Source organism: Podarcis raffonei, chromosome 16, assembly GCF_027172205.1.
Source record: "Podarcis raffonei isolate rPodRaf1 chromosome 16, rPodRaf1.pri, whole genome shotgun sequence".
Taxonomy (NCBI): Eukaryota; Metazoa; Chordata; class Lepidosauria; order Squamata; family Lacertidae; genus Podarcis; species Podarcis raffonei.
This window is the reverse complement of record NC_070617.1, coordinates 34,265,186-34,286,861: the sequence shown is the minus strand read 5'-3', so window position 1 is coordinate 34,286,861 and position 21,676 is coordinate 34,265,186. Positions and strand designations below refer to the sequence as shown.

The 21,676-nt window shown below is 42.0% G+C and overlaps 1 protein-coding gene across 4 annotated transcripts in view; it reads left to right on the top strand.

Annotated features, from left to right (window-relative positions):
- SFSWAP (splicing factor SWAP) overlaps positions 1-20,055 on the top strand; it is a 103,154-nt gene extending 83,099 nt beyond the window's left edge. For all 4 annotated transcript variants that reach the window (XM_053370227.1, XM_053370226.1, XM_053370228.1 and 1 more), the window contains 4 exons: positions 3,477-3,602; positions 15,115-15,282; positions 16,762-16,834; positions 19,689-20,055. In XM_053370227.1, coding sequence (XP_053226202.1) covers positions 3,477-3,602; positions 15,115-15,282; positions 16,762-16,834; positions 19,689-19,754 — 433 coding nt within the window. In that variant the 3' untranslated portion in view covers positions 19,755-20,055. The remainder of the gene's footprint in view (positions 1-3,476; positions 3,603-15,114; positions 15,283-16,761; positions 16,835-19,688) is intronic.
- The last annotated feature ends 1,621 nt before the right edge of the window (positions 20,056-21,676 follow it).

Below are 21,676 nucleotides of genomic sequence, written 5' to 3'. Positions count from 1 at the left end.
CCCATTTGGACCTGTTGCCAGCAGGAAGATATTGGGGGGGGGGAGCAAGAATTTTGAGGGGTTCTGGATTCCTATCTTATATTAACCAGATTTCTCAAAGACCAGGTGCTGGTCTGCAAACCAGGCCATATGTGCAGCATATACGTACGCCCTTTTTTATCAACTTTCCCCTGTAGAGATTTTTGCTGCGTAGCAAAGCCATTCATGGATAGCAAATATGAATTCATTTCGGCAGAAATTTTTGTCCTGCCTTTATAGTGCTGAAGCTCCACTCAGGGCAGCTTACAACTATCTGAAATCAAAATGTCATAACAAAACAATAAAAGACATTTTAATACACATTAAGTGTGCTAGCAAGGCAGCATTAAAAATGCAGCCAGACCACAGATAAAAGCATAACCTTTATATAAAACAGAATATACTTAGCAGGCAAAAAGCCTGCAGGAATAAAAATGTCTCTTGTCTTTCACCAGCTGGTAAAGTGAACCTTCTGCATTTCAGCATGGCAAGATACTCTACAGTATCAGTGACCAGCCACTGCTACGTCCTGTTGTTGGATGGCCATATTCATATGCTGCAGATACATTACTGTGAGGAAAACCTCAGGCTTCCTTTCCCTATCAGCTTTCTAGACTCATTCCAGCTTTTCCCTATTGGCTCATGCCCCAGTGGAGGATCTGTTTCCTTAACACATAGGAAAAATGATCACTTTGAGGCCCCTTTTGTTGAGCTGAATCCAGCACCTGATCCTTGTGTTTACTCTGTTGGCCTCACACATAAGCATAAAATGGATCTCAGCATTACAGTGGTTTAGTAGCTGTGAACCGTCAGTCTTGGAATACCTAATGCATGGTATCCTGGTTGAGAAAACTCACAGTTAATACAAATAAGAAACATATTAATTATGAATATGTAAATGTTCTTTTAAGGGACGCGGGTGGCGCTGTGGGTAAAACCTCAGTGCCTAGGGCTTGCCGATTGCATGGTCGGTGGTTCGAATCCCCGCGGCGGGGTGAGCTCCCGTCTTTCGGTCCCAGCTCCTGCCCACCTAGCAGTTCGAAAGCACCCTTAAGTGCAAGTAGATAAATAGGTACTGCTTTATAGCGGGAAGGTAAACGGCGTTTCCGTGCGCTGCGCTGGAGTTGGCTCGCCAGAGCAGCTTCATCACGCTGGCCACGTGACCCGGAAGTGTCTCCGGACAGCGCTGGCCCCCGGCCTCTTAAGTGAGATGGACGCACAACCCTAGAGTCGGACACAACTGGCCCGTACGGGCAGGGGTACCTAAATGTTCTTTATTTTTGCTTACAAAGTTTGTTGAATGAGGTTGGCACTGTATGTCAAAGGGTGGACGCAGAGATAAGATCATAAAAATAAGTGGTTACACAGTGAGTGATTTAATTTTGCAGTTAGATTTTACACCTGAAAATCCTCAGGCCACTTGTTCACAAAATCCCACCTACAGAAAGATACAACACTTGCTCTGGGGGGCCTATCTGTCTCGGGCTGCTCCTGATAAATGGGTGTGGAGGATTGTCAGACTCCCAAGTTTGCGTTTCAGTTGAGCCAAGAATTTCATTTCACATTAATTTTCTTTATGTATTTCACTAATAGATTACTTTGCTAAGCCACCTACTCTGTTTACCCAGCTAACAAACCCTGTATAGTAATTAGCAGAGAGAGGCATGATTAAAGGATTACTTTTAAGATTAGCTGATTGGCAGAGGTAAAGTTAACATGCTTATTGTCTCAGTTTCAAAGAATCAACTAGGCTAGGGCGCAAAATGGTTTCCCTTTGTTAAAATGGTGCAAATTTGTTCGCTGCGTTGCTTCAAAATCCATTCATTTCCCTTGGAGGCAACATCTTTTCGCACCAGTGCTGCTCCTTAAGATGTAGGATTATATGCCAAATCTTTCCAACATAATAGAACTTTAAACAGACCTTGTTTAGCAACACAATTGAAAGGGAAGGCCTTATTAATATTTCACACCTTATCAAATAATATCCTTGCGATTTATCATGTTAAAATAAGGCTTTTATTCAAGCTAGTAAAAGCATCTCTTCTCTATTTAATACTGTGGGGTGGGACGGGAAAGTACCTTAGTCAAAGCTGTGTTTGTTTTTAGATAGATAGATAGATAGATAGATAGATAGATAGATAGATAGATAGATGGTTTTTTCTATAAAAATGTTTAGGGGTACAGTACTCTCATTTTGACTCAAGAAAATCACCATTTTATAGTTCAAATTGGGGGAAATAAATACAGTAAATGGACAAAAGTACAAAGATTCACAAAATGTTTAGGGTTATGTGTACCCCTTTGCACCCCCAGAAGAAAGCAGAACCACTTGAAATTAAAGAGCATGACACAGCTACTTACAAAGTAGTTTAAGCAAATAGCTTCCTTATTTGTCTGAGCCCTTGTAGGCTCAAACAGTTGTAATCAGGCTTCCCTTAAAAATTCAGCTGCAGTTGAGGGATCTGAGCCCTTTTAGTGACCCTTCTTAACTTCCCATAGCAGCCTATTTATTACTATTATGAAGGTGAAGTGTGTGCATCCATATCTAATCCCAGAATCCGCAGGGATGTAGAGCATGGAGCCATGGCTGAGCAGCCCATCAGTGGGAGCAGCATCTGAGTGCAAGAGCTCTCAGGCAGCTTCATTAGTGCAAAGAGATGACTGCTGAGCCTTTAAAGGAAAATCCTGCTAAAGCATCAAGGTTCTGACTGATCTCCAGCTTCTTCAGTCTTGGTTTTTATCCCCCTTTACTATTACCGCTATCACCGTCCTTCTCTGAAAGATCGGGGATAAGATCAGATTTTCAAGGCAAACTGCAGTCACTCTGCAGTGCAGTACATAGCAGCTCCCCCCCAAAAAAATAATAATTCTAAGCACCTCTAGGTTAGGACTGCAAAAGAACCGTGTCTGAAATTCTGGAGTGCTGCTGCCAGTCCGGGTAGGCAGTCTTGAGCTAGATGGACCAGTGGTCTGATTCAGTATAAAGCAGCTTCGTTTGCTCACCTACTTAACATATCAAATCACTACTTATAAATCTTAAAATGCATATGGCTTTGGAATCAAATAATTGAGAACTCAGAATGTGTGTGGAAGAAGGAGCCTCAGGAAGCTGACAGTATCTCCAGTGAACAATATGTTGTCATAGAATTGTAGAGTTGTAAGAGACCCAGAAGATCATCCAGACCAACCCCCTGCAATGCAGGAATAATCAGCTGGCCCATACGGGTTATCTGATCCCATGATGACCTTGGCATTATCAGCACCACGCTCTAACCAACTGAGCCACCTATCTGCTGGTTCTTTAAAAATATGTATATATATTTGTGGTGTAACAGGATGTACATCTTGTAATGAGGTTTTGAAGATAATGCACACCTACTGAAATCAGATAATGAAATTAAGGCCCGTCCCTTCCCACTTGGGATTTTGAACATTTCCCCCTTCTGCCTCCTGTTCAGGTCTCGCTCAAGATCACCCAGGAGAAGAGCTCACACACCTGAAAGGCGCAGGGAGGAGAGGAGCGTCCCAACTGCATATCGTGTCAGCAACAGTCCAGGAATGAGTAGGCGGCGCACACGTTCCAGGTATGAGGCTGCGTTTCAGTTGAAGGTTTCCCTGGCTTTTTTGGCTTTATACTTCTTTAAAATATTCCTATTTGCAAAGTGGCTTACAGCATTGCTTGCTTGTTTGATATGCCATCCTCCAGCCAGGTATCACTGGGAAGCTTACAATATAAAAACACAAGGTTACATAACATAATGACAAGCAAAACAACAACACACACACCACACAGTGAGAGCTTAAAAGGCCATGGGTAGGTTAATTAGTCAAAAGGTCCAGGAGAAGAGGAATGTTTTTTTCCTGGTACCTAAAGATATGCAGTGAAGGCACCAGCTGAACCTCCCCGGGGGGGGGAGAGTGTTGCCATCCTCCAGACCTGTCATGCAGGGGGCACAAGAAGATACAAGGGGGCCTTGTATGATGATTGCAATTCCTTAAAATAACATGCAACTTTTAAAAAACAAATTAATGCAGCAGCAGCCCCATTGCAGAAATTTAGCTGTAACATTCTAAAACAAGTTTGTCTTTCATAATGTTAGAGGTTTTCTTTGTTAATTTCCAGCTTGCATCATAGCTGGAAATGTTGGAAGTTGGGAGTCCAAAGTATCTGGGGGGAGGGCATCACCTTAAATATAAAATGCAGTGTTTTCTTCCTTTCAAATGCGCCTTCCTAATTTCAGAGTGGTTCCTTGTAACAAGGAACATCACAGCCTTCATAGTCTTTTCTGTGCAACAAAAGCAAAAAGTACTATCAAACTGGATGTACAGTTGCTTGGCAGAGTTGAACAGAAGAAAGGGCCTTATGTTTTTATATTCATCTTGGGCTTATCAACTTCCTGGTTACACAACTTGTGCACTGGATCTATTGTAAAAGTAGTGTGTTGTTGAGAGTCCAGCACTGTCTATGTATGTGATGGAGTTGTGAGTAATTGGGGGGAGGGGTTTCCCCCTGAAGTTGCAGGCTGCCACTTTCCAAGCTGTTAATTTTTATATCTGTTGGGGACATCTGCCACTGACAGCTTAAAAGTCCTTTTCCTTTTATAGTTTTGCTAACTGCTGTGTTGTGACTGCATGATTTGCTCTGTGATCTCAGAAAGTAAATAAAAATTCTTTTACCTTTTTTATCTTTCTCATTGTACATAAAAGACTGATATGGAGGCAAGCAAAATGCACGCCACAAAGCTGATGGCTGAGGAGATAATGGGGATAATTAATAATGGCCAAACAATAAATCCTGCAGTGGTAGGACCATGGTCATAGGAACACATAGCTATGGTTCCTTAACAACACAGGAGCCTACCCATCCCAGTACTCTGTGTGCATTGGATTATCAGCTTTCTGGACAATGTCTGGGTATTTGTGGCTTGCCAGCAGTCTCTTTTTTTCTGGAAAGCTTTCAGTTGCAGAAATCACTTGCCAGTTAACTGGCAGCAAGCTGGAACAGACGGGATAAATATGTGTCTTATCTTAGACATAAATGTGTCATTCACAGAATATCCACATTTTGAGCATAATGCCAGTAAATTGTCTTAGACGTTAAAAACAAATAGAAGTTAGACTTGAGTACATTCTCTTCATGCTAGGTTGTCAACATACCCCAGCATGAACAGTTTTGTACTCTGAGAGACGGTAAGCCTTTGGATAATATGTGAACTGGCACAATTGTTGTTGATTAGTCGTTTAGTCGTGTCCGCCTCTTTGTGACCCCCTGGACCAGAGCACGCCAGGCACTCCTGTCTTCTATTGCCTCCCGCAGTTTGGTCAAACTCATGTTCGTAGCTTCAAGAACACTGTCCAACCATCTCGTCCTCTTATCGTACCCTTCTCCTTGTGCCCTCAGTCTTTCCCAACATCAGGGTCTTTTCCAGCGAGTCTTCTCTTCTCATGAGGTGGCCAAAGTATTGGAACCTCAGCTTCAGGCTCTGTCCTTCCAGTGAGCACTGAGGGCTGATTTCCTTCAAAATGGATGGGTTTGATCTTCTTGCAGTCCATGGGCCTCTCAGGAGTCTCTTCCAGCATCATAATTCAAAAGCATCAATTCTTTGGCCATTAGCCTTCTTTATGGTCCAGCTCTCACTTCCATTCATCACTAATGGGAAAACCAGCTCTCACTTCCATACATCACTACTGGGAAAACCATAGCTTTAACTATACAGACCTTTGTCAGCAAGGTGATGTCTCTGCTTTTTAAGATGTGTCTAGGTTTGTCATTGCTTTTCTCCCAAGAAGCAGGTGTCCTTTAATTTCGTGGCTGCTGTCACCATCTGCAGTGATCATGGAGCCCAAGAAAGTAAAACCTCTCACTGCCTCCATTTCTTCCCCTTCTATTTGCCAGGAAGTGATGGGACCAGTGGCCATGATCTTAGTTTTTTTTATATTGAGCTTCATCTCCCAGAGCCCTTCATTTTTAGTAGTCTCTTTCTTCAATAGAGATTGGATATCCTTTTAGAGATTCAACGTGGTACTGTATTGCATTATATTTGGCTTTCTATCCAGACGAAGGAGGAGGAGAAGTGAAGGCACACATAGGCCCTAGATTGGCTTCCCTATCATAAGAGTGCTAAATTTTTCATGCAAGAAAATGAACCAAAAAAAATGGCTTCCCCCCTGTAATCTCTGACAAATGCCACGGGTTTTTACAAGCAGGCATCCATGGTAAGCAAAGACTGCTGAAATCACATTCACCATAGAAACAGAATTAATATTTCCTTCCCTCAACCTTTTCTGTATATTATGGACTAATTATCTGCATATTTCTTGTCTGTACTGCTAGTGCTTGGGTTGCTTTTCTCTGTTCATGTGACATTCCGTCTCAGCATGTAGTATATGATTCTTGAAAGTTGCTTCTGACACTTGAGCAAAGAAATCAACTTATTTTAGGTAGGCCTGTTTGGTTTCTGTGCTTGTTGCCTATTTCCCCTCCTTTGCCCCTGCCCAAATCACACACAAAGCCTAGCTTTAAAAAGGTGATGATCTTACATTAATATATTTTGAAGTTACTTTTTTTATTGGAGCAAATGGTGGCTAAAAAATAAACTATATTGAGACTTGGGGGGGGGGATCTTTGTCTCATCTGGATTGAGCTTCAGTTTCTTGGCTCTCATCCAGTCCATTACTGAGGCAAGACAAAGAGCATACTCCAAACCTCCAAATAAACCCCACTCAGTGTTTTCATGTAGATGTTTAAAAGCAATAGGGGGTGAAATTGAACCCCAAGAAACCCCACATTGACAGCTTCACGGGGCTGGAGAACACTCCCAAAGCAATCCCGTCTGGAAACATCCATCAAGTAGGACCGGAACTACCGCAAAGTGGTTCTACCAACCCCTAACTGACAGCTGCTTCAGAAGGGTACCATGGTTGATGGTATCAAAAGCCACTGAGATGTCGAGGGGAATGCCATGTTCTTTCCTGTGGCTTATATATACTTTTTGTTGTTGCTTTCCCAATGAGATGTGAGCTGGGTAGCGAAGCATTATTATTAATTAGCCACTTGGCCTCCCAATTTACTTGCTTCTGTGTACATCTTGGTTGGTGAACTTTGACAAATTCATGGAGGATAAGGCTTTAACAGTGGCTACCCGTCATAATGGTGTTTTCTCTAGCTCCAGTATCAGAGGCAGTATTATTTATTTAAAGGCATTTACAAGCCTCTTAATATTTAATATCTCTTTAAGTGGTATACAAAAATACAAGCATTTGAACAGAAAAAAAAGATTAGAAAACAGAAATCAAGTTATAAAATAGTCCAGTCTTACGAGTCAGCAAAAGACTAGGCAAAATACCCTGCCAATCAAGTGAAGCAACTGCTGGATGATGTTTCATTTATGGTAGAGGGAAGATCGTTACAGTGCAGGGCAATGGCCCAAAATCCTTGTTTTTGTGTTACCACCCTATGATGTTCCGTGGTGCCACAAGTAAAATTTCTTCATAAAATCTCTCTTTCCAGGAGTGGGTGGGCCTTCAGGCGACCTATTTCTGAGTTTATGGTTTTAAATGATAGCAATGCGACCTTGAACACAGCCCAGTAGCTCATCCGTAGCAAGTGCACTTGCTTCACCATAAGTGCAACTTGTTCATCTCCAGATTCTACGCTTAGTATGGCACAGCTTTCTGCACCACCTGCAAGTGTCCAAACAAGTCCCAAACAAAGCCCCACATAGAGTGCCTTACAGAAGTCCAGTTGTGATGTTCCAAAAGCTTGAATCATATCTACACCTTATATTTAAAGCACTATACTATGTGAACAGTCATGGTTTCCCCCAAAGAATCCTGGTAAATGTAGTTTGTAAGGAGAGTTGTTAGGAGACTCCTGCTCCCCTCCTGGAACTACAGCAGGCATGGCCAAGCTTGGCCCTCCAGCTGTTTTGGGACTACAACTCCCATCATCCCTAGCTAACAGGACCAGTGGTCAGGGATGATGGAAATTGTAGTCCCAAAACAGCTGGAGGACCAAATTTGGCCATGCCTGAGCTACAGTATCCAGAGTTCCCTGGGAAGAGGCATTGATTTTTAAACCACTCTGGGAATTGCAGCTCTGTGATGGGATTCGGGCCTGTCAGCACCTTTGAAAATGACAGTTCCCTGGAAGCCATTACTGTTAAAGTGGCTTATTAGTGCTTTAATGGTAAGATGTGGGTGTGACTTTCAGAAAAACCGGGGACTTATGCAAACTTGCTTATCTAGCTTGTTCCTTAAACTATTCTGTTCTCCAGCAGCAGCTACTGGGGTAGCTCAGAAAGAAATGCGCAGGAGGTGGTATGCTCACTCCATGGATAGCTGTGACTTTTCAGACTGAAGGTGATCCTTTGGTTAGCAAGTGCCTTTTAAAACAGTTCATTAGTTGGGATTTTAATAGGAGGGACAATTCCATGGAGATGGTTCCTTTCATCTGCCGCAAATGCATTTAGAAAATGACACTTCGCAGTTTTTTGCAGGCCCCGTTAAAGCAATCAACCTCATACAGTTGCCTCAAGTGTATAGCTTGTAAAACGTTAGAGCAAGGCACCTTGGCTGCCACAGCTAAGGTTAATACTTGGGGTTGTTCGTCATACTTGTAAAAAAAGGGGGAAAGCACAACACAGCAGGCAAGAGAAATGTAAATGTGTTGAGTTACAGCTTAGAAGGTTGAACTGGTAATCTTAATTAAAAGTAATTTGATGCTGGCAAGTTGTTAGGTAGCTCAGGGTGGCCTGTAAAAAGTCTATGCAGCTGGTATGTGTTGGGCACCTGGGCAAGTGTTGGAAAACCAACAAGAAGAAACTGCAGCTGCCAACCATGTGCAAGATTCAGGCTTTTCTCCCCCTTATCGGTGCAAATGCCATTTTTCAGACAGCCTGCTTATAATCTTGCGTGTGGTGGCAGCTGTACACAATCATCCGGCTGTGTAAGAAGCTGTCACAGCAGGATTGCTAAAGCAGCTCTAATATGGTTGTGTTGCGTGTTGTCAGCCTGCAGAGTTTCTGGTGTAGGAGCTACTGTTTAGTTTTATTTAGAGCATCATTATGCATGTTCCACTTCTCCAGAAGGAGTGTTGACACTCTTGGCTCCCAGGACAGGTTCTTCAGCTTCTCTTTAAGAGAGCACGAGTGAATGATGCTCTTCCCCTTCAGGTCTAGGTTCACATTGTGAACTCCTGTATTAGGGCATGCATGCTCTGACTGGCAGCAGCTCCCCAGAATCTCAGATAGAGACTTCTCATGACTATACTCCCTGCTGAAATACAAGGGGCATCTGGTTGTGAAAACAGGATGCTGAACTAGATGGTCTTATGTTCTTATCTCTGTTGGCATTCCACCAGCTTTTGAAGATATGCCTGTTTACACAATCATCTATTGCATCTCTAATAATAATAATAATTTTTATTTATGCCCTGCCCTCCCTGGCCAAGGCTGGGCTCAGGGCGGCTAACACCAAATATATAATACATTAAAACACAAAATCAAACAATTGATTAAAACACAGCTCAAAATCACAGTAAAATCAGAATAAAATTAAGTGGCCAACCCACGAATCACAGCCATGAAGGTAGGAATATTAAATATTCGCCAGGCCCGGTCACCCGTGCTGGTCCCATATGGGCCAATGGAAAGGGCCAAGCGGGCCACTTACATACAGGGTTTCATGGAAAGAAGGGGGTCAGACTGGGCCCGGACCAAAAACCTAGCGGAACAGTTCCGTCTTGCAGGCCCTGCAGAAAGATGTCAAATCCCACATTGCCCTATTGACCTGAGTGTACTATTTTCATTTCTGTACTGTTTTTAATGGGATTGATTTTTTAAAAAAGTATTTTAATATGGCTGTTAATTTTAATCTTTTGAGTGGAATTCGAACAATAGAATCATAGAATTGTAGAGTTGGAAGGGACTCTGGGGGTCATCTAGTCCAACCCTCTGCAATGCAGGAATCTCAACTAAAGCATCCATGACAGATGTGGCTTCCCAATCTCTGCTTTAAAAATCTCCAACGAAGGAGAGTTCACAGCCTCCCGAGGGAGTCCATTCCACTGTTGAACAGCTCTTACTGTCAGAAAGTTCTTACTGATTTTTTTATATTTAAATTATGGGTGGTTATATTTAAACTTTGCACAACTGGCTTTTATGCTGTGGAAGTGATGTAAATCAGTAGTACAGGTGAAACTCGAAAAAGTAGAATATCGTGGAAAAGTTCATTTATTTCAGTAATTCAACTTAAAAGGTGAAACTAATACATGAGATAGACTCATGACATGCAAAGCGAGATATGCCAAGCTTTTATTTGTTATAATTGTGATGATTATGGCATACAGCTGATTGATCTAGAAGTTCTCCCTATTTCGTTGCTTACCAGTAGTGCAGAATACTGGGTTGTCTTCTCTCTGTCCAGTAGGTGGCAGGACCTAGAAGAAAGATACTCCCCTGGGAATTGCACTTCCTGGCCAGAGCTAGCCTTTCGCTTGCCTTATCAGGAAATGCATTCTGGTCTGCCCCTGAGTTGAATGTCCTGATGAAGCAATTGGGACAACTTCACCAAGAGTATGTGGCACAAGTCATCCCTTGGAGACAGACGCTATCATGGAAGCTGTATGCTACAGGGCTGGTAGCTGTCTCAGCCCTGTGATAGATTGCCGAGTACTTTGTTTTGTCCTTTTGTTAAATCTACAGTAAAAATGGTTTTATGTGACCATAAAACTTCTGCCTCCTATGCTAGCAATTTTCACTTATGTCTGCCAGTTACATTACCAATTCAAAACAACCTCATGCTGACTGCTGCAGCGAGATGGTTTGAATTAGTGTTTTTATATTCCCATGCGAAATGTTGTTTTATTTGGAAGCTTTTCATAAGAATAACCCTGTGTTTCTTGGATTTAAGAGGCCATCTTATGTAAAAACACAGCGTGCACAACCGTGTAGCAAAGCTGCAAAGTCTGCATGTTGGCCATATTGTCTAGGTGTGGGGGTTCCCCAAAATGGGGCACAGATGGTGCCTTCATAGATTAGGTGTCTGACAACCAAAGAAAAGACTTGCCCTTGTAAAGATGCCACCCAGTTCCAGGTACATATATTTTAATCTGCCTGGGTCTTTTCATTGCATTATTGGATTAGAACTTCGATTAAGAACTTGCTTTCTTATTTGACAGCATTTATATATGGCTCAATAACAGTGTTCTCTGGGTGGCAACTGTTCACTGGTTAATTTTATTATTTTAAATTCATTGTTTTTATTATTTTATATTCATTGTTCATAACTCACTGATCATAAGCCGCCCTGGAAGCATGTCAAACTGAAAAGCCATGGTGTTTACACTTGCTAAATTTATTCTTAATTTCCATTGTGCCTTAAGTGTGCATAGCACTTTACAATATGCAGTGGGAAAGGTCTCTACCCCAAGGAGCTTACAATCTCAAATTTAGCCCAGAGGAGACCAGAGAAGGGGAGGCAAGGACTAAACAGGAAAGCAATTTGCAGTTGTTTTAGTTTTATGTACTTAAGCTCAGTTCACACTGGGTTACAGTAAGACATAGATCTTCAACCAGAGGGTTAGGATGTACAGGAATGTCAGGCAGACGAGAGCTGAGCCAACAGAGTTAACAGGGGCTGGAGCAATTGAGAAATGCATTGGCTGGCTTCACAGTTTTCCCCACGTTTTGATTTTTGCATAGCATACATTCTCTCTCTCTCTCTCTCTCTCTCTCTCTCTCTCTCTCACACACACACACACACACACACACACACACACAATGATTCGCAATATATTGCCAGGTCAAAAATTATGAAACCGCAATCACGATTTGGACTTCAAACCGGTTTTGGGCGGTATATCAATATTCTGCCCATCCCTAGCTTCTACAGCATGGGTAGGCAAACTAAGGCCCGGGGCCAGATCCAGCCCAATTGCCTTCTAAATCCAGCCCGCAGACGGTCCGGGAATCAGCAGGTTTTTACATGAGTAGAATGTGCCCTTTTATTTAAAATGCATCTCTGGATTATTTGTGGGGCATAGGAATTCGTTCATTATTATTTTTTCAAAATAATCCAGCCCCCCACAAGGTCTGAGGGACAGTGGACCAGCTCCCTGCTAGAAAAGTTTGCTGACCCCTGTTCTACAGCTTTGTAGACTTTCTGGAAGGAATCTATGCTGGGACCAGAATGCGCAGGTATCAGCTGTGCCCACTTCAGACAGTCTCATATATTCTGGTGGGCTAGAAGGAAAGAGCACAGAGCTGTGAATGTATGTCAGGGGGATATTTTAGTGTGTTGAAGAGGATGGAAAGAGATTTGTAGCTGGCTCTGTTCTAATCACAGGAGTGGAACGGAGTGGCTGTGAATACCTGTAGGAATCCAACAGCAGGTGAAAGAAAGTAGAAGAAGGTGAGAGAAGGAAATGATTGAAATGTGTGGGAAGGGAAAGTGGAATAAGATGTCAGCAGAGAGAGAAAGGCAACAGGCTGACAGCTGGAGCGTAGAGAATTGTGAAAGAAGGCAGGAATGGCAACAGAAGGGACTGGGAGAATGCAAGAAGGAGGCAAAGAGAAGGCAGAAGGTGTGAACAGGTGACAGAGGACAAAAAGTGCAAGGAGGGAGGGAGGGGCAAAGTGAGAGAAAGAAAGGCAGTGGCAAAAGAAATGGAAGGAAGGAGAGATGCAGGAAGTGAGGGAAAGTTCATAGAATCGTAGAGTTGGAAGGGACCCCAAGTGTCAATTAGTCCAACCCCCTTCAATGCAGGAATCCGGCCCTGGATGCGCTTGAATCACCAACCTTCCAGTTAACAGCCAAATTCACTGGTACCTCTGGATGTGAACGGGATCCGTTCCGGAGCCCCATTTGTATTCGGAGCAGAAGGCAACCCATGTGCATGGGTTGCGATTCACCACTTCTGCGCATGCACATGATGTCATTTTGAGCATCTGCGCATGCGCGAGCGGCGAAACCCAGAAGCAATGCGTTCCGTTACTTCCGGGTCGCCGCAGAGCGTAACCTGAAAACGCTCAACCTGAAGCGACTTTAACCCAAGGTATGACTGTACCACAGAATCCTGTTGGATGCCTGAAATTATTATTTTTATAATAAAATACAAACATAATAATTATGACTTGCCCTCTTGCTGTGTATCGAAGACAGGCTTCACTGAAAGGGGAGCAGAGAGAGGGCAGAACTATTAAAGGTGTGTGAAATGTGGCAAGATGCCAGCAGATGAAAGTGATCAAAGCTGTTGAGGCATTTAGAAACAAAGCGTGCCCGTTTTCCAAACAAGCCACTCGGGATATTTTTTCAACGAATGGACAACTAGTTTTTGAAGAGCAGGAAAACTTTGTTCCATCTATGGCAGGAGGAGGAAGTGTTCTGATCCACTTTGCTCACAGATCTGCTCCAAATCTAATTTTACAGTTTGGGCTACGTTTTTTTAAAAAAAGTCATTCAAAGAAAAATACTGAGACTTTGTTTTTTGTTTTGTTTTGTTTTTTTGTTTTCTTGTTAAATGTTTGTATTTTATGTATCGTGAAAGTTTGTATTGTTGTGTTTTATATTTTCTTTGTGTTTTTATTGTTCTACTTTTCTATTGTTAAAGTTAATAAAATATTATTTAAAAATAAATAAATACTGAGACTTTGGTTGAGGTGCTATTTGGAAAATGTCCTTGACAGGTTTCTGACTGTTGCACCATTGTTTCAAATAAAGATCATACAGTAAATTTTGCTTCTATCAAAAGAAATGTTATTTCTCTCAAAAAAATGTGTGAAGATTTATAGCAGATATTCTCATGATTCACTGTGGGTGCACGAGTCAGTAGAATCAAGCTTTGAGTTGCAGAAATAATTCCTTGAACTGTCTTGTTACACAAGTGTAGAAGTGCAAGTTCAACAGCTAACATTACTGAACTTCTGGATTTTGGTTAGTAAAGAATACCCAGGAAGCTGCCATTCATCTGCTGCCATTTGGTACTACCTATCTTTGTGATACTACCTATCTTTGTGAACAAGACTTCTCAACAGTGGTAACCATAAAAACCGTAAAAAAAAAACCGTAAAAACAAAAACTAAAAAAGCCCCAGAGTTTAGCTGTAGGAAATGAGATAGGGGTTAGCCTTTCTAATATTACCCCTCAACGGAATGAAATCTGGAAAACATAGCCAGACATCCCACTGAAATTGTGAGGGGATCTATTTTTAAGTCACTGCTTCTTGATAAAGTATAAAAAAATCACTGGGTTTTTATTTAGGAGCAATGCTAAGCTAACACTATGTATATTGAAAACAAAAAAAAATTTTTTTCCTTCCAGTAGCACCTTAAAGACCAACTAAGTTAGTTCTTGGTATGAGCTTTCGTGTGCATGCACACTTCTTCAGAAGAAGTGTGTATCTGAAGAAGTGTGCATGCACACGAAAGCTCATACCAAGAACTAACTTAGTTGGTCTTTAAGGTGCTACTGGAAGGAAAAAAAAATTTTTGTTTTGACTATGGCAGACCAACACAGCTACCTATCTGTAACTGGAACTGTGTATATTGCTTTGTGAATTGCCATTTTAGGATCGATAAAGTGTGTTAACACCAGTAAGCGTAAACCGAAAGTGAAAGTTTGAAAGTGGGTCCGTCTTGCAGGTTGTGAGTCAGAGGTGGGTCTTCGGTGTGGGCCAGTTGAAGACCACTGCAGTAGGGCATAGAAACCAGGGGGTTGTGCCATATGGAGGCAGCAGGAGAGGATGGAGTTGCTTATAGATACAGCTACTTGCCACAGGCTTTGGTTTCTGTGCTACAGTTTCTTTCGCCATCTGCAAAAGCAAATATTTATAGATGATTAGGTATGATCATTGCAGTTTTCATTATATAAGTTTAAAAGGGTAAATAATTATTCAGGGTCCAAACTAAAGTTACATTTTGTGGAGGATTGTGGGTCTCACCATATTTTAACATTGGCATTAAAAAAAGAGGTGTATTTGATGCAGAGAATGGGTGTCTGTTTCGGTGGAGCTGAAAAGACCTGGGAAATTACATTCTTTCTGTAGCTGATGGCACAGCTTTATATTAATCAATATATTACTTTGTCTTTTTCCCCCAGAAGTCCTCATGAAAAGAAGAAAAGGAGATCTCACTCCCACACCAAGTCCAAAGCGAGGTCTCATTCGCCATCCATCTCTCCAGGCAAACAATCTGCACATAAGAACTCCACCCATTCAGCCAGTGTCTCTCCTGTGGAGAGTAGGGGATCCAGCCAAGAGCGTTCTGGGTAATGAGCCCTTTCTAAATTCTAGGCACTGGCACTTCCCTGGTGCAAAAAACTGCAGCTAGACTGTTGATGGGAAATTTGAGGAACCAGGGCAATGACTTGATCCTTTTTACTGCTTAGCAGGATAATACAGAAGGATTTACACACGCAGCAAATGAGGCAGGATTGTATAATGTTGTGCAGCAGGCGAGGCGTCACAATTTTTGGAAACTCTCCTGCATTTAAAGTTCCAGCAGCAGACCACTTCTTGAAAGTGGAAGCACTTCTCCATGATGTGCCAGTTTTCTACTTGCAAGAATTTTTATTTTTGGCATGATAGCATTTAATTAAGGATTTTCTTCAATCAGAAGTCAAATACAGTCATACCTTGGTTCTCGAACAGAATGCGTTCCAAGAGTCAGTTCGACTTGCGGAACTGTTCGAAAACCAAGACGCGGCTTCCAATTGGCTGCAGGAGCGTCCTGCAGCCAATCAATCGGAAGCCGCGCCAGACATTCAGCTTCTGAAAATTGTTTGAAAACCGGAACACTCACTTCCAGTTTCCGATCATTTGGGAGCCAAAACATACGAGTTCCAAGGTATGCCTGTAGTTTACTTTACCAACCTCATGTGGTTGCACGTGTAGATCTAGCAATGTGTGATGCATACAATGATTAAATGGTCTTTCAGTTCACAAGCATGTCTACACCTACTGTTTCTAAGCAGCTGCGGCTTCTCCTTGCATTAATTTTAGGAATGAAATGCTTAGCATCTGTCCTGTGAGTACAACCACCTCACTGGATTCATTGCAGTTTAATCGTGGCTTCCTTATGTTCTCCATAGTGATGGGTTCTGTTTTGTTTTTCTATTCTCCTGCTTTGAATGAGAGAGCACTGGATGCTGGGCTGGGATGTTGCAAGCCATTCCAGTGAGCTGCTGCTGCTGCTGAGAGAACCTGACATATCTCTCAAGTGCATGGGGAAAATGGTAGTCGGTGTCCTTTGGCTCTCTTTCAGTTGTAACTTAGCACCAACTGCAGTCATAAACTGCTTATGAGAATCCACTAAGGATGAGAGAATCCACATAGCTCAGAACGGCTTCCATTTATCTAGATATGTTTTAAATCATGGCACCTCCATTTGATGATACCCAATTATGTTTAGCCTTACTTAAACCTTAACCTGACTACACATAGGTACCCACATCGATTGTCTCATTAATCTTTACAAGAAGCCTAGAAGGCAGACCAGTATCATCAATACATTACCACAGGGACAGGGAGGCAGTGGGATGACAGGCTTCAAAGGGCTTGTTAAGACTTTCTGCTGAACTAACGGCAGAGTTGACACTTGAACTTAAAGCTCATTCTCTTAGCCAATACATTTCATTCACTTGGGGATTTTTTCATGTTTGAAGTATCTGGATATATTATATCTGTGCATTAATTGTCTATTACTTGACTGTCTTGACTGAATGTCCCCCTTTTAAAAATTCTTTTAGGGGAGTTTCTTTGGAAAAAGACGGCCAGATCTCTTCAGCGATTGTGTCGTCAGTGCAGAGTAAAATAACTCAGGTACCACTTGAAACGTTCCATTTCGTAATGATTACTAAATTGTCTCAATTTTGTAATGCTCACATTGCATTTTGTTTGAATTGCTGTTTTCAGTATTGAAAAGAGCACTGCAAATGGTATGTAATCAGCATATACTTCCAGATTTTAAACCTGTTTTGTTACAAAGCTGTAGTCTCTGGTCTTGCTCCCTTGAATGACTCTTCCCATTCTCCTTTTCTGCCTCTTACACCTGGAATTCTCTCCCAACTGTATAGTGTTCTCTTCTCTCCTCATCCCTTTCCTTTCCTCCCCTCCCCTCCCCTCCCCTGCTTCAAACCCATCCACAGACCCTTGCTTTTCCACAAATACCCTCCAACACTCACATGCACACACACACACAGAGCAAAGTCTTTGTAATGATCATCGGTTGAGGGTACCCAGCCCCACAACCTTTCCCAAGGTTCTTGTGTCACTGTAGTTTTGACCAAAAAGCAAGGTAGGCTTGATCATCAATGACTTGGATCACAGGAAAGGGGGGGAGATGGAGTGGGTGTAGCCCCCCAGCTGTGTCCCCCACATGCACCCCTTCTTCCCATATATGCAAGTGGCTTCCAGTCTCCTGCTTGGGAGAAGCAGACCACTTGGACACAATTCTCTTTCCCAACCATGGCAAATCCAGCTCTACCTGGCACAGCTTGCTGCAACCCCTCCCTCTGAGTCCTTGCATTGCACACACATCACTTCACAGACACATACACACACACACACACACACACACACACACACACACACACACACACTGGTTCATCATGGTGATAAGTATTTTGCTAGTTGTAAACTTACAGAATATTTCTAATTAAAGCTGATGAGTACTTTGGAAATAATTATAATATGATGTTAACTAGAATAGTGCAAGAACCTCTGCACTGTCAAAAGATACAATGAGGTTTGTTTACTGATCTGGGTATAATAAGAGCACCCCCTACTTCGTTGTGGGTCACCACTTTAGTGCAGTGCCTTGAATCATCACATCTAGCCTTCGGCACACTAAGCAAAGTGCATAGAATGTGTTCAATTTCCTTCACGCAATATAGTCAAGAAAACAATAATTCTGTGATCACACTGTTCAGTTTCACTTGTCTTAAAAATGCATCTTTTTGTTTTGCTTATTGCAAATTTAATTTGACTCGGCAGGATAGCTCCTAAACGGATATTTGAATTTCTCTTAATATGTTAGTCTTGAGAAATTGTGTTTGGTGCTTTTAATAATTTGTGTCATTTTTCAAGAGTGCAATTATTGAACAAGCAGCGTTCTGCTTGCTGTTTTCGTTAGATGTGATCCTTTTATACTTAAATGGATAGAACTTGGTGGAGTTTTGATTAAGAGAATTAACTCTTCTAAAGGAGATGCAGCCCGATCCCATAGGGCCTTGCGTGGCTTTCAAAGTCTCCCCACACTCCCTCTTTAAACCTATGAGGTTTAAAGGGGAAACATGGGGAGACTTGCAGAGCCCTTAGCATGTGGGAGGCGGTGGGGGGGTGTTTTCAGTGTACAGCATATTTTTTCATCTTCCCCACCCGCCACCTGCTTGCTCATCTGTTCATATATTTAAAGGGGCAGGTGGGAGAGAGCAGAAAGAGAAATTGGACCCACTGGCACGCCAATATTACCCATAGAGACAGGTTCCTCACCCCTGAAATAAACCACCATGCATACGTGTCCTGCAGCCTATTTCTCTGCCTTCAGTAAAAGTGTGGCTCTTTCAAACCATAGTGAGTAATTTAGACCTTTCAGACCATAGCAAGTGAGTAATTTAAGACTGCCACAGTTCTCAGTTTACCTAAAAGATTACATTGTGCTCTGGGATATCTCCTGCATAAAGTGCAAACGGAGTTGCAATTCAGTGCCTTTGGCTTCTTTAGAAATTTGTTTGCTTCTCGGCATCCTGGAATAGCTCACTTTACAGCGGACGTTTTAAGTCCTCCGCGTTTCACCTGTTTGCCTCAGGATTTAGAAACTGTGTCTTTGCCGAGAAATTCTGTATGCAAGTTCAGGCATTGGAAGGTTAGGGCCACGCATACAAGCCCTGCCATCAGTTTACCCACACTTGTGGTCGCCCATCTACTCAGGTTCCCAGCTTCCCTGTGTTGAGTGGGGAAGATCTGCAGGGGGCTGGTACTCATGTAGGACGTCTCGTGAATTGGGAGCCCTGATATATCAGGGTCTCCAGTCATGTGCAGTGTTCTGCTGGTGTTCAGGCAAACACAAGAACAATCCACCAGCAGACCTTCCCGCTCAACACAGGGAAGACCTGTTCACAAATTCAGTTTTGTATGTTTAGGAAAATGCCTGGAACACCCTTTGTATTACTTTTTCTACATTTTGCCTTTTATCAATTGAGAAAATCTCCTTTTTTGTATGGTACATGCAATTTCCTCCTGCCAACCTAGCAGTTCAATAGCACGTCAAAGTTCAAGTAGATAAATAGGTACCGCTACAGCCAGTAAGGTAAACAGCGTTTCCGTGCACTGCTCTGGTTCGCCAGAAGCGGCTTAGTCATGCTGGCCACATGACCCGGAAGCTGTACGCCGGCTCCCTCGGCCAGTAAAGTGAGATGAGCGCCACAATCCCAGAGTCAGTCACGACTGGACCTAATGGTCAGGGGTCCCTTTACCTTTACTTACATGCAATTTCTGTCTCTATATCATGTTACTCTCCAGATGTTCCTGGAGTCCAGCTCCCATCATCCCTGACGGTTGGTCATGGCTGGGGCTGATGGGAGCCACCACATTGACTTTTCCTGCTGTGTACAATGTGAACATCCTTAGCACGACTTTTCTGAAATGCTTTCAATGTTTCCTGTATTCTTTGCAGGATCTTATGGCCAAGGTGAGGGCAATGCTCGCAGCTTCCAAAAACATCCCAACTAGTGCCTCCTGAGACCAGAAGGAGGGACTCTTCAGAATACTGTGTACAGAAGGAAACTTGGTTCCAGTGGTTCCCAACAGCAGAGTTCAAGGAGCTGACATCCTTGTTGTGTACAGAAGATCTCATTGGAACTTCAATGATTTTTCCACGTCAAACTTCCTTTTGATAAAATAAGCCTTTGGGGGTTTTGTAAATTACGTTTTGACCAGTTCTTCAGTAAGAATCTTACCATGAGCAATGTCTGTATATTTGTAAATAAAATGTTCCTGCGGATGTTAACACAAATTAAAATGCAGATAAACCATTTTTATTAGATACTTTCTGGAAATTAGTTTTTTCCCCCTCTTATTTGATTACTTTGGATCCACTTTTCAATCCGGGTTCTCCAAAGCAGTGTGAACAAATGAGAAATTGCAGCATAAAGCCATAAAAAAACTTTAAAGGCAAAGGGGCATTGTTTATGAAGACCCTGACCCAAAGGAAAACTCTTTAACTGTCTAGACAGCTGCCCATTTTATAGTATTGTATGGTATTCTAGTGAAGAGTCTGTTCCAGAGTTTAAAGACCATATCTGGGGGAATCTTGTTCTGAATAAGGCTTGTTCTTAATAAGACAATAGTTCCACTCTTGAACAAGAATTGAGTTTCCTCAAATATACCAGATTCTGATTAGAAAGGGCTTTAAAGGTAAGCATCAGCGCTTTGAATTTAGCCCGAAAACTAGTCAGCAGCCAATGGAGTTCATATAAAATAGGCATGTTAATTCCCCTTCCGATATCAAAGGTGTACAGTCTGGATCTAATTTTATTAGAGCTTCTGCCACTTGTAGTCAATGGAAGAGTGAATTCCGTCTGGAATAAGAGTTATAATAACATGAATACAAAAAATATAATTAATCCAACTTTGACGGTTAAAATATAAAAAAATCTCCTAAAGCTTTTAGCATCAACCGTTTTGAAATATGAAACACTGTTCAGTGTGTCATTGAAGCATACCACTTCACGTACCCTTAGTCACTGACCTATTTTTCTTTGACATGTTCTTAGATCTGCCATCATTTCCCCAAATGCAAAATAGCTACCATTCTCCAGAGATCCAAGACTTCTCTTATTTAACTCCCCACTCCATGCTAAAGGGGGAAATAGTCTTGAAAGTTAGTGAAGATGCTATCTTGCTTTTATAAATGGCTAGTGGCAAATAGCAATTATATGCTAAATCTTGTGAGCTTCCTATAATTACAAATTCATTTATCATACAGATTGAAGTTCAGTGCAATAACCCTTTTCAAAATAAAATGGCAATATTTTAAACAGTGGCTTGGGGCGGCGGGGGGGGGGATGGGGACACCAGGAGATAAAAATGTTAATCAGTGACCTGTTTCCATAGTTCTTAAGCAATATAGTTTTACAGTATACTGTGTGATAATAACCCTTTAAATTTGACTGTTTAAAAGTAAGAGAGAAGACAACCAATTCTTTAGGCTGGATATGATCTATAGAAAGAACAGTTCCCTTAATTAAAAGGTCAAGTATTTTGTCCTCCTGTTAATTTATTTCAACTGGTAGAGCAGGTGGAGTGTTTCATATTGTGAAACTGATAATAGGGAAGAGTGGGATTAACCATTACTACATCCAGTTAAGGAAATGATCCATTTAATACTCTATTTCATGACAGTTTAGTCTGTCAAAAGTATTTTCATTATCAATGTCTGAGATGACGATCAATGCAAAAATCCTCAAAAACCTGTTGCTCAGATAGAGCGAACTAGCATCACGTGAGGAAGGACGCAGTTTGACAGTCCTCAAAAGGAAGTTTCCCACCTGCTAAACGGCCATTTAAGATGCCCCTTTAATGGGTTTATTTATTACTAAAATTTATGTCCTGCTAGCCTGCGGGATTTTTACAGCAGCTTGCAGTCACATTTCCAAACTATTC